Below are 11,426 nucleotides of genomic sequence, written 5' to 3'. Positions count from 1 at the left end.
CAGGTATCTGGGCTGCAGACAAAAAGAAACTTCCTTAGGGCCACACCATGCAATTATTTTAATTCACCTTCTTTATGGACCTTTGGGGTCATGTGTTTGTACAGCTCCTGACACAGGCAGAGCATGGGTTATGAATGGTGCACCAGGATGCAGCCACAATATGAATACATCAATGATTATAATGATGAGTGGGATAGGGATGTAACTGAGCAGTCGACTAGCTGACTACCCAATAATCAAAAGCTTATCGGGTAATTGACTGGAGTATCAACTACTCGCTCCCTCTATAAGAGGCAGCAAAGGGGGAGGGAGGGACAGAGGCCGATGCTGTGGTGCCACTTGTCCCACACCCCCACTACCTCTCAGTGGGGTATAGCGGAGGCTGCTGCGAAGTACCCTCTGCCCATGGCCTTTCCACACCAAACAGCCCCTTTTTGCAGCGGCCCAGGCCTTCTGCCACAGCAGCCTCTGTTTGTGGTGGACAGGGCTGGCCACGGGCTGAATTTAGGGTTGCCAGATGGTTTCAGAAAAAATGCCCAAAAACAACGACAAAGAACACGCCAGGAAAAAGTTTGTTGAGCAAAAAAACCTCAAAAAACCCTACTGTGGCCCCTTTAAAAACCGCACGGGGAGGCTTTTTGGCTCCAACAGGCTGGTGGTGGCCACCTGCCATCTTGCCTCCTTGCGCCAGGCTGGACAGCTCCTTGGTGAGCACTAGGGTTGCCAGGTTGCCTCTGTATTGAGCCAGACAGCCCGGGATTTTCGCCTCCTGGCCAGGAAAAAATCAAAGTTCCGGACATTTTAGGTGTCCAGTATTTTCTGATTTTTTTTACCAGATAGGAGGCGAAAATAACAGACTGTCCAGTTCAATACCGGACACCTGGCAACCCTCGCTGAGCTTCTGAATTTTAAATGTAGTAAGACCCGGCGGCTCTTACTGCTTTTGAAACACAGAGCTAGTAGCATGGGCGGCTCCCGGAGCTGGCTCCGGGATCTACCCCCACTGCTGTTCTAAACAGCGGTCCTTACCGACGAGTAGTGTAGTCGATACGAATTGTATCGACTACATGGATAACCGCAATTTAACATCCTTCGAGTGGGGAGGGGTGACTCTCGGACCCAAAGGGGCATTCAGAGTGGTGGGCCACACACGGGTGGGATTCAGCTCCCACGCCCAGGGCGAGGAGAGAATGAGAGCTGCAACAGCAGCCAACTGAGGCTGCTTCTCCCCCCCCAATGAAGCCCCACTTCCCCTTATGGGCTAAGTCAGTCCCTCCCTCCAATGCGGCCCCACCCCTGACTGGGGTAAACCCTGTCTCAAATTAGCTCCTCCCCTAGTATAGATTAAGCCCCGCCCTCCAATGTAGCCCCTCCCCTCCCTAGATAAGACCCGCCCCTTGTGTGTTTTAGCCCCTCCCTCTAATGGGGCCTCACTCCTGAGTGGCTTAAACCCTGCCCCAAATAAGCCCCTCCCCTTTTAGTAGTTAAGCCCCTCCCTCCAATGTGGACTCCTCCCCCTTTGGCAGTTAAGCCCCTCCCATCACGTCCCCGCCTTTATTATGACTTAAGTTCCTCCCCTGTGTGGAACCACGCCCCCTCCTAGCGGAGGCTCTGCGACACAGTCCCGGATGCGCATGCGTGGAAATCCGCCTGTCCCTCCCCGACTCCGCCTGGGAGGTGCTAGCGCGCAGGCGCAACGGCTTTCCTGTTTGAAATCAGCCGGCTTCTCCACACCTCCTTCCCACCCCACCCCACCCCGAGTGCGCATGCGCTGTGTGGTCGCCGGACGGTCACCTTCCCGGCGCGAGGAAGAAGGGCTCGCCTACCCCCGCCGCATGCGCAGTGCCGAGAGGCCGCCGGGTGGGCGGGGCCGCGCGTGCGCCGGCCGCCTTGCCGGGCGCCGGGCTTTTTCAGGGCGCCTGCGCGCCGCGCCCGTTGGCGGCGGCGGCGCGTGCGCAGTGGCCGCGCCGGCTGAGCGGAGCGAGCGAGCGGCTGGGGCCACCCCGCGTGTCCGTCATGTACCAGCGGAGCCGGGCCGTGGCCGGGCGCCTGGGCCCCGCCGCCCGCTGCTGGGCGCCCCGCCGCCCCTGGGGGCAGGGCGAGTCCCCGCGCTGCTGCTACCGGGCCCGGCAGCAGGTGAGGGGCGGGGCCAAGCACGGGGGCGGGGCCAAGGACAGAGGGGCGGGGCCAGGTGGGGTAGAATGTACAGAGGGGGCGTGGCTGGGTTCTGGAGGGGCCGGCAGGGAAAGGGGGGCTCTGGAGGGGGGGCTCTGGAGGGGCCGGCAGGGAAAGGGGGGGGCGCTGGGGCTCTGGAGGGGGGGTGCTGGGGCTCTGGAGGGGGGGTTCTAGAGGGGCCGGCAGGGAAAGGGGGGCGCTGGGGCTCTGGAGGGTCTGGCAGGGAAAGGGGGGCGCGGGGGCTCTGGAGGGGGGCTCTGGAGGGGCCGGCAGGGAAAGGGGGGTGCTGGGGCTCTGGAGGGGGGGTTCTAGAGGGGCCGGCAGGGAAAGGGGGGTGCTGGGGCTCTGGAGGGGGGGTTCTAGAGGGGCCGGCAGGGAAAGGGGGCGCTGGGGCTCTGGAGGGGGGCTCTGCAGGGGCTGGCAGGGAAAGGGGGCGCTGGGGCTCTGGAGGGGGGCTCTGGAGGGGGGCTCTGCAGGGGCTGGCAGGGGAAGGGGGGGCGCTGGGGCTCTGAAGGGGCCGGCAGGGGAAGGGGGGGTGCTGGGGCTCTGAAGCGGCCAAGGGGGGGAGGCGCTGGGGCTCTGGAGGGGCTGGCAGGGGAAGGGGGGGTGCTGGGGCTCTGGAGGGGGTGGGGGCGCGCTGGGGCTCTGAAGCGGCCAGAGGGGGGGGCGCTGGGGCTCTGGAGGGGCCAGAGGGGGGAGGCGCTGGGGCTCTGGAGGGGCTGGCAGGGGAAGGGGGGGTGCTGGGGCTCTGGAGGGGCCAGAGGGAGTGGGGGGGTGCTGGGGCTCTGAAGCGGCCAGAGGGGGGAGGCGCTGGGGCTCTGGAGGGGCTGGCAGGGGAAGGGGGGGTGCTGGGGCTCTGGAGGGGCCAGAGGGAGTGGGGGGGTGCTGGGGCTCTGAAGCGGCCAGAGGGGGGAGGCGCTGGGGCTCTGGAGGGGCTGGCAGGGGAAGGGGGGGTGCTGGGGCTCTGGAGGGGCCAGAGGGAGTGGGGGGGTGCTGGGGCTCTGAAGCGGCCAGAGGGGGGAGGCGCTGGGGCTCTGGAGGGCAGTGTTCCCTGTAAGCTGTGCGCGTGGCTGGCCACCCAGGAGAGTTTCTAACACCCGACTAGCAGAGCACCCACAGTTGCCCAGAGCCGGCGACATGTGTTTGGGCTGGTGGTGCCCATCTGCCCGTGCCTCGGTGCACAGAACAAAATTTACTCTGCACCCCTGGAGGGAAACCATTAGCGCAGCGGTTCCCAACCTTTTCCAGATGGGGACCCATTTTAACAATTCAGGCAGACTCGGTGACCCCAGGCAATTCAAAAACGGGGGGAGGGCAGAGCCATCTGGGGAGACACTTGGTGACCCTTTTGAAATGTCATGACGACCCATATTTGGGTCCGGACCCATAGGTTGGGAAACCCTGCATTAGAGGGAGCATTGCTGGAGGGCGCAGGGGCTGGGTACATGGGACTGCAGGAACTGGGCGTGGGAGGCTTGCAGAGACTGGAGGGGGGGTTGTGTGGATTTGGGGCTGTGCAGAGGGTGGGGTCTGGTGGGGGGATTGGAGGAGGTAGGGGTTGGGGTAGATGCCAAGGGTGCCTGAGCTGCTACGTACAGCATCTGGAGTGTGATCGGCTGAAGGATGCAGGATGCACCCTGGAGGTGCAGAGGGCTGGGGAGTGCGGAATCCCTGGTGCAGAAGCTGAAGTCTGGGGGCTGCAAGGTGCTTGGCTTGGGGAGGACTGCAGAGGATTGCGATGTGCAGAGGCTGGGAGGTTGCATGGGGGGGGGGCCGGGTGCTGTGAATGGGCGGAGGACCTGGCTGAGGGGCAGGATACATAGGCTGAGGCCGTGCGATGGATGCAGGATGCCTGGTTGAGGACTGCGGACGTTGTGGGGTGCATGGTTGGGCAGTATGCATGATGCAGGGCTGGGGCCTGTGGCGGGGGGGGTAGGGGCTGGGTGTGTGGGGACATAAGAACGGAGTTGCGGTCACCAGAGTGAGGGGCAGCGACAGTGACTGCAGGATGCAGATTAAGGGGTACGATGGGGAGTGGATTGGCTGGGTCTGTGGCGAGCAGGGCTGTGCAAATCCATGCCCACATAGATTAGAACAAACTCCAGAGAGAGCTAACGGTGGAAATCTTCTCCCTCTTCCTCCCCTGGGTATGTGTCCATCCCACCCCAGGATTTTGGAGAGGGGTGTGCGGTGCATGTGAGCTTGGCTTGTAGGGGATCACCGGGGCGGAGTGTGAGATGGGCTGGCTTAGGGGTGGGGAAATGGAGAAATAGGATATAGAGCCTTTCCTCTCTAGGGGGCACTGGCTCTGATCTGCTCCTAGCTCAGGGTAGGGATGTGAAAGGTTGATGCTTACCTGTTGTGGTTAACCAGTATGTTTTTTAGCAGCCTGGCTCAGTTCTGGCTTGTGCCAGGTCCAGAAGCTCAGACCCGCCCCCAGCCAGGGACTGCTGCTACCTCCGCACTGCTGCCTCTCTCAAAGCAGCAGTGCAGGGCGACAGGTAGCCGATCCACAAGGGGAAATGCTTTTTAAACTGGCTCCCCTTGCGGACCAGCTCCCACCTGGCACCCCGCGCCGTTGCCTTTGCTACGGTGGCTGCTGGCCCTGCCGCCGGGGTCTGTAGACTCGTCGACTAACGGATAAAATGTCAGTGAACTGCTATTTAACATCCCTAGGCTGTAATTGAATAACTGTGTAACTGCATCACATTTTAGCGGTTCCCCGACTATTCAGTAGTCCTCGGGGGTGGGGCTGGCAGCCAGGGTGCTCCTGGTTCCATCCCCAGGGAGCCCCCTGCAGCCTCTCACTGCTGCCTCTGTATCAGAGGCAGCAGCACAGGTGACAGGGTTAACCGATGAACTCAGGCTTATTGGTTAATCATTGAGTACACGTGGACATCCCTCATTCGCAGCGGGCCCCGGGTGTGTCTGGCTGGATGGGAGCACCCCCCCCTTAATTGGTTAACCAGTTAAACATCGTGTTCTGTTGGCTAACCAATTACAATGGATTTTACATCCCTAGCTCAGGGGTGCTGGGATCCCTTGTAAGTGCCCAGCAGACTGAGTGGCTTCAGTCCCGCTAATCCCTTCTCCCTTCCAGGACCTGTCGTCCTGCTGGGACAAGGTCCCCCGGGTGCCAGGCCCAGCTACGGCCCTCAAGTTCCACTCATCGCTGGCGGAGCGGCCGGTGGAAGCTGCCAGGATCCCGCTGTTGCCACCGCTAGGAGCCGACCTGGCCGGTGGCACCGTCCTCCCAAGTGTATCGGAGCAGAAGCTGAGCCTGCATGCGCTGCTGCAGGGCCTAGAGCCGGGGCGCCGCTGCCGGCCTGCTGCCCTCTCCCCCCTGCAGGGCATGGAGGCCTCCGTCACCACGGTGGATGGGCAGCAGGAGGACGACATCACCGTGCGGGATGGTGCCGGCCTGGACAGCGCCTCCCTGGACTCTCTGTACAGCCTGCTCCACGGCAGGCCCTGCTGGATGCCTTGCCAGGCCCTCGCCCCCTTCCAGGCCACCACCGGCACAGCTGCCAAGGCTGCTTCCGGCTTGCCGGAGAACCACGACCCCGGCATGGAGGAGCACCTGGCTGTCATGTACGAGAAGCTGCAGCACGAGGTACGTCACGGCCCGGGTGCCTGGCTCCCCGGCCTCCCCCTTCCGTGTGCTGCCTGGATTCTGCTCCCCTCCATTCCCTTTGTTCCCTGCCTGCGGGCCTGGGCTCATTCCCCTCACCCCTCTTGCCTGGCATCTCCCTCCCGCATTTCCCCACTGCTGCTGCCTGGATCTCTTCTCCCCCCGGGCTGCTTGGATCCTCGGGCTGCACCCCCTGCCCATCTCCTTCAAATGCCCTTGAGGGTCAGAGGGGAGCACACACCGGTCCCTGGCCTGTCTGCTCAAGCTGTGAAGCAGGGGGTGGGCTAGGGCCTCAGAGGGTGACTTGCTCCTATACACAGACCTGTGGGCCATTGGGGGATCTTACTTGTTAGTGCAGCCCGTGAACCAGCCAGGGTTTGGGCATGGTATCCGAACCTGTATCACGGTGACACCTAGAGGGCAAGACAGGCCCTGCCCTGGCCGAAATCAGGGCCCCGATGTGCCGGGCGCTGCACAGACACAGCGAGAGACAGGCCCTGCCCCAGCTGAGATCAGGGCCCCGTTGTGCCGGGCGCTGCACAGACACAGCGAGAGGCAGGCCCTGCCCCAGCTGAGCTCAGGGCCCCGTTGTGCCGGGCGCTGCACAGACACAGCGAGAGACAGTCCCTGCCCCAGCTGAGATCAGGGCCCCGTTGTGCCGGACGCTGCACAGACACAGCGAGAGACAGTCCCTGCCCCAGCTGAGATCAGGGCCCCGTTGTGCCGGACGCTGCACAGACACAGCGAGAGACAGTCCCTGCCCCAGCTGAGATCAGGGCCCCGTTGTGCCGGGCGCTGCACAGACACAGCGAGAGGCAGTCCCTGCCCCAGCTGAGATCAGGGCCCCGTTGTGCCGGGCGCTGCACAGACACAGCGAGAGACAGTCCCTGCCCCGGCTGAGATCAGGGCCCCGTTGTGCCGGGCGCTGCACAGACACAGCGAGAGACAGTCCCTGCCCAGCTGAGATCAGGGCCCCGTTGTGCCGGGTGCTGCACAGACACAGCGAGAGACAGACCCTGCCCCAGCTGAGATCAGGGCCCCGTTGTGCCGGGCGCTGCACAGACACAGCGAGAGACAGACCCTGCCCCAGCTGAGATCAGGGCCCCGTTGTGCCGGGTGCTGCACAGACACAGCGAGAGACAGACCCTGCCCCAGCTGAGATCAGGGCCCCGTTGTGCCGGGCGCTGCACAGACACAGCGAGAGACAGACCCTGCCCCAGCTGAGATCAGGGCCCCGTTGTGCCGGGCGCTGCACAGACACAGCGAGAGACAGACCCTGCCCCAGCTGAGATCAGGGCCCCGTTGTGCCGGGCGCTGCACAGACACAGCGAGAGACAGACCCTGCCCCAGCTGAGATCAGGGCCCCGTTGTGCCGGGCGCTGCACAGACACAGCGAGAGACAGGCCCTGCCCCAGCTGAGATCAGGGCCCCGTTGTGCCGGGCGCTGCACAGACACAGCGAGAGACAGGCCCTGCCCCAGCTGGGATCAGGGCCCCATTGTGCCGGGCGCTGCACAGACACAGCGAGAGACAGTCCCTGCCCCAGCTGGGATCAGGGCCCCATTGTGCCAGGCGCTGCACAGACACAGCGAGAGACAGTCCCTGCCCCAGCTGGGATCAGGGCCCCATTGTGCTGGGCACTGTGCAGACACACCAGGAAGTATGGCCTATGTTCAAGAGCTCACAATATACATGGCAAAGGGAGGATTATTCCACTGCCCAGAGATTGTGACATGCCCACCAGCACAAGGGGTTGGCGGCTGAGCTAGGACTTGAACCCAGCCCTCCTGGCTCCGGCCCCGTGACTTCCCATGACCCCTCTTCCCTCACGGCGCCTTTGCTCTCCCCCTGGTTCTCCTGCAGCTGCCGAACTTCCTCCTGAAGGTGCCTGACTATGGGATCTACTCCCGGGATGTGGAGTTTGTGAATGAGATCTTGCACCTGAGAACTCGGTCAGTGCCAACGGGGGCGGGAGGGGAGGGGGAGTGGACCAAGCCACTTCTGTCATGGAGGTGAGAGGCAGGTGGGATCAGCCCACTTTCCCTTGGGAGGAGGGGGAGGGGTTGATCCAACTCTTCCCAAAGGGGGTGTGGATGAGTCCATATCCTGCTGAGAAGGTAGGGGGAGCAGCCTGTTCCACTCTCATCCTGGGGGCAAGTGGGATGGGCCACTGTTCCCACCACGACTGGCAGGGTTGGATCAGTCCGTTCGTCCTCTGGCCCCAGGGTGGATACCAAGTTGGGATCCCCTCAGTCCAGAGGTGTCTCCTGGCCTGATGTGCCTCCCCCTCTCCCACGCACAGGGGCCTCGCCATGTACCAGCTGTCGCTATCCCTGTACCGCCTTCTGGCCTGGAGCTACTTCGCCAGCGTGCAGCTAGAGGTACTGAAACTGACGCGGCACCCCGAGAACTGGAGCATCCAGGCCCGCTGGCGCATCACGGGGCTGCCCTTCCACGTCCTCCTGCTGCGCTTCTACAGGAGGGACAAGCGGGAGCTGTTCAGGTGAGAGCTCGGGCTGCCCCACCCGCCCCCAGCCTCCCTCGGGCATGAGCTGGGCTGTGGCTGGCTGGGGCGCAGAGGGGCTACCGTGGGGCTCTTGCGCAGGCACTCCCTGCCCAGTCTGCGTCCCGATGAGCTGGGCAGCCTCTCCAGGGGGCTGCCCCATCTCTTTCCTGGCTGGGCTTTGCAGGGCCATGACCTCCTGGGGCTGAGGACTGTTTAACCGCACACAAAGCAGTGGCCTCTGCTGACTCCAGAGATGAATTTCCTAGTCTCTACCACTGCTCCTCCCCAGCTGGGCTGCACAGGTGCTGATTTCTGCATTGCCAGGGAGGTGCTCCACCGTGAGGCCCCATCTCCTGAGGCCCTGCCCGCTCGCTGCTCCCTTACCTCCTCCCTGTGCTATTGGGCTGTAGCGAGGGGGTGCCAAGCATCTGTGGAGTCAGAGCCTATGAACAGCTACTCCCTGGGGGTGGGGATGCTGCTGGCTCTGCCTCTGAGCTGCTCAAAGCCCAAGGATTTGCTGTTCCCCTGGAGTAAGTCCCAGCACCCTCTCCCCCCATGGTCCTAACAGCAGAGGTTCCCACACCCGGGGGAACGTGAGAACTCATGGGGGCGGGAAAAGATCGTCCCGTGCGTATTCTACCCGCGGCAGCGAATTACTAGCACAGCCAGTTTCTCCTCACGTGGCCCCGTGTCTCGGGCTCCAGGTAGCGCTGTGCGCTCTCATTTCTGTTCCGCTTGCGGCGTAGGGATGTTCCCATGTCATGGAATAGTTGTGGAACCGCATCAAATGTAAGTGGTTACACGACTCTTTGATAGTCCCTGGGACCAGTGGCCACTGGGCTCCCAGCCCCACTCCCGGGGAGCCCCCTGCCAGCCTGGGCTGCTGCCTGCAGCGCAGGGTGGCAGGTGGGAGCTGGTCTGCGAGGAAGGCCAATTAAAAAAACCCAGCTCCCCACACAGACTGGCTCTGCCTGCCCCCTGCGCTGCTGCCTCTGATACAGAGGCAGCAATGTGAGGTGGCAGCAGCCTCTGTTTGCAGTGAACCCGAGCTCCCTGTGGACAGAGGCTGCTCCGTGGCAGCAGTCTCTGTTCGTGGGGGTGTCTGAGCTCCCGCAGACAGAGCCAGCCTCTGTCCCTGGGGACTTGAATCCTCCCCCTCCCCAACAGGAGGGGCTGCCGTGGAGCAGCCTGTATCCGTGGCAAGCCCTGGATAGAGGCTACTCCGCAGCAGTCTCTCCTCCCCCTCCTCCCCCCCGCGCTGCTGCCTCTGATAGAGGCAGCAGCATGTTGGAGGTAGGCGGATCTGGTGCTTTTGGGGAGTTGGCTTAAAAGCTGGCTCCCCACAGGCACTGGCTCCTGTCTTCCCTCTTCCTGCCTCTGATAGGGGGGACGCATGTAGTCACAGTATTAATTGATAAGCCCAGGATTATTGGTTAATTGTCTACACCCATGGGGTCCAGCCAGTTCTGAAGCAGTCGCCACGATAGCAAACTAGCCCCACTCAACCAGCCACATAGCCCCATGTGGCTAGCGGCCAGCGTGTTGGACACAGTGGGTCTAACACGATGACCTCCCTATTGCAGAGCATTGTAGAGTCACTGCCCTCTGTGTCCCCCCCCCCTTTGCTCAGAGACAGCGGGCACAAAGAAAAGTGAGCACGGCCCCTGATTGCAGGCCTGCCCTTTGCTCTTGTCATGGCCCATTTGTAGAACGGGGAAAAACATTTTTAAAAAGCGAGAAAGGACTCGAAGCGATTCGAGCGCCGCGCCGCCGTGTGTAGCAGTATGAGGGATGTGAAACCCCCCATTTAGTTGGTTAACCGGTTACAGGGAGGGTCACGCCAGCCTAGGTAGCTAGGGGCTGCTCTGGAGTCACTAGCAGCCTCTCTCTGCAGCGGGCCAGGGTGCCCTGCCTACAGGGTGCCTGGGTCTGCCATGGACAGAGGCTGCTGCGGTTAACCTTAATGGGTGAGCCTCACGCGTTAAGGTGTGTGCCACGGAGGAGACAAAGGGGAGTGTTCAAATAAGTTTGAGAACAGCTGCCTTGGAGAGACCCTGCGTGGGGGGCTAGCAATGCCCCCTTCAGTCAGCACGGCACCCCATCTAACTGTCCTATTTTATACGCCCCTCCCAGGACCTACGACGCCTATTCCACTTTCTTCTTGGACTCCAAAGGGCTGATCCGCTGTCACCGGATAGACAAGGTGAGTGCCGGCTCCCGGCGGCCGAACCACGAAAGCTGCAGCTGCAGCCTTTAACGCCTGCCCCTCTCCCCTCCCTACAGCTGATGCCGTCCCAGCCGCCAGTGGCCAAGGTGAAGAAGCTGCTGGTGGCGGCCCTGGTTGGCCTGGGCCTAGCGGAGACCAGACCCTCGCTCCAGCTGCTCTTAACTGTCCTGGCTGGCAAACAGCAGGGGCAGCCCATGGGCTACAGGGACAGCTGAGCCAGCCCTGGAGCGGAGGCTGGACATTGTGACTTGTGAGCTGAGGTGGCCTGGATGCACAAAGCCCTGCCTGCCGGCTCCGCTCCCCTCCCCTCTCCCTGCCCAGCGCTGTAAAGAACTGTACATAATAAAACTGGTGAGATGGCTGGGGCTGGTGGCTCTGGGAGGGTAGGGAGCCTCTCAGCCAGGGGTGGGCTGCTCCAAGAATTGGGTAAGGGGTCAAAGGCTGCGCTCTTCCCTCATTAATGGAGGAGGTGCAGGGCCTTGGACAGCGGGGTGCAGAAGGGAGCTTGGAGGAAGGGATGGGGGTTACATAGCTGGGGGCCGGGGTGCTGCTGGAGGCAGGCTTTGGCCAGAAAGTGCTTCCCTGCCGCGCACCACTCAGAGCAGCTGGCTGCAGGGGCCCTGTGCTGTTCTGAACGCTGGCGGCCACGGAGAGGCTTCCAACAGGCAGCTCGCGTTGGCTGGAGACTGGCTAATGGTAACTAGGAGCTTGTGCTAGAGGCATTACGAAGCTTCTCCCCCTTCTTCCCTGCCTTGCAGCATTCAGCTGCACGGGGCCCCACAGCTGGCTTTTCTGAGTTGGTGCGGAGGCAGAGGCTCCACGCGGGCTGGGTCAAGCAGGGGCAGACCCTCTCCTGCAGCTCTGCCTTGGACTCCTGCCTCTGGGGGG

At 62.6% G+C, this 11,426-nt stretch overlaps 1 protein-coding gene across 1 annotated transcript; it reads left to right on the top strand.

Moving 5' to 3' along the window:
• The first annotated feature begins 1,870 nt into the window (after positions 1-1,870).
• On the top strand, positions 1,871-10,899 carry C19H6orf136 (chromosome 19 C6orf136 homolog). Its single transcript, XM_075913436.2, has 6 exons — positions 1,871-2,136; positions 5,276-5,788; positions 7,669-7,757; positions 8,108-8,308; positions 10,445-10,514; positions 10,595-10,899. Exons 1-6 carry the CDS (start codon positions 2,017-2,019, stop codon positions 10,751-10,753), a joined length of 1,152 nt encoding a protein of 383 aa, XP_075769551.2. The 5' UTR covers positions 1,871-2,016; the 3' UTR covers positions 10,754-10,899.
• The last annotated feature ends 527 nt before the right edge of the window (positions 10,900-11,426 follow it).

Source organism: Pelodiscus sinensis, chromosome 19 (genome assembly GCF_052426305.1).
Source record: "Pelodiscus sinensis isolate ZL-2025 chromosome 19, ASM5242630v1, whole genome shotgun sequence".
In the NCBI taxonomy this organism is placed as follows: Eukaryota; Metazoa; Chordata; order Testudines; family Trionychidae; genus Pelodiscus; species Pelodiscus sinensis.
This window is presented reverse-complemented; position numbering and strand designations above follow the sequence as displayed.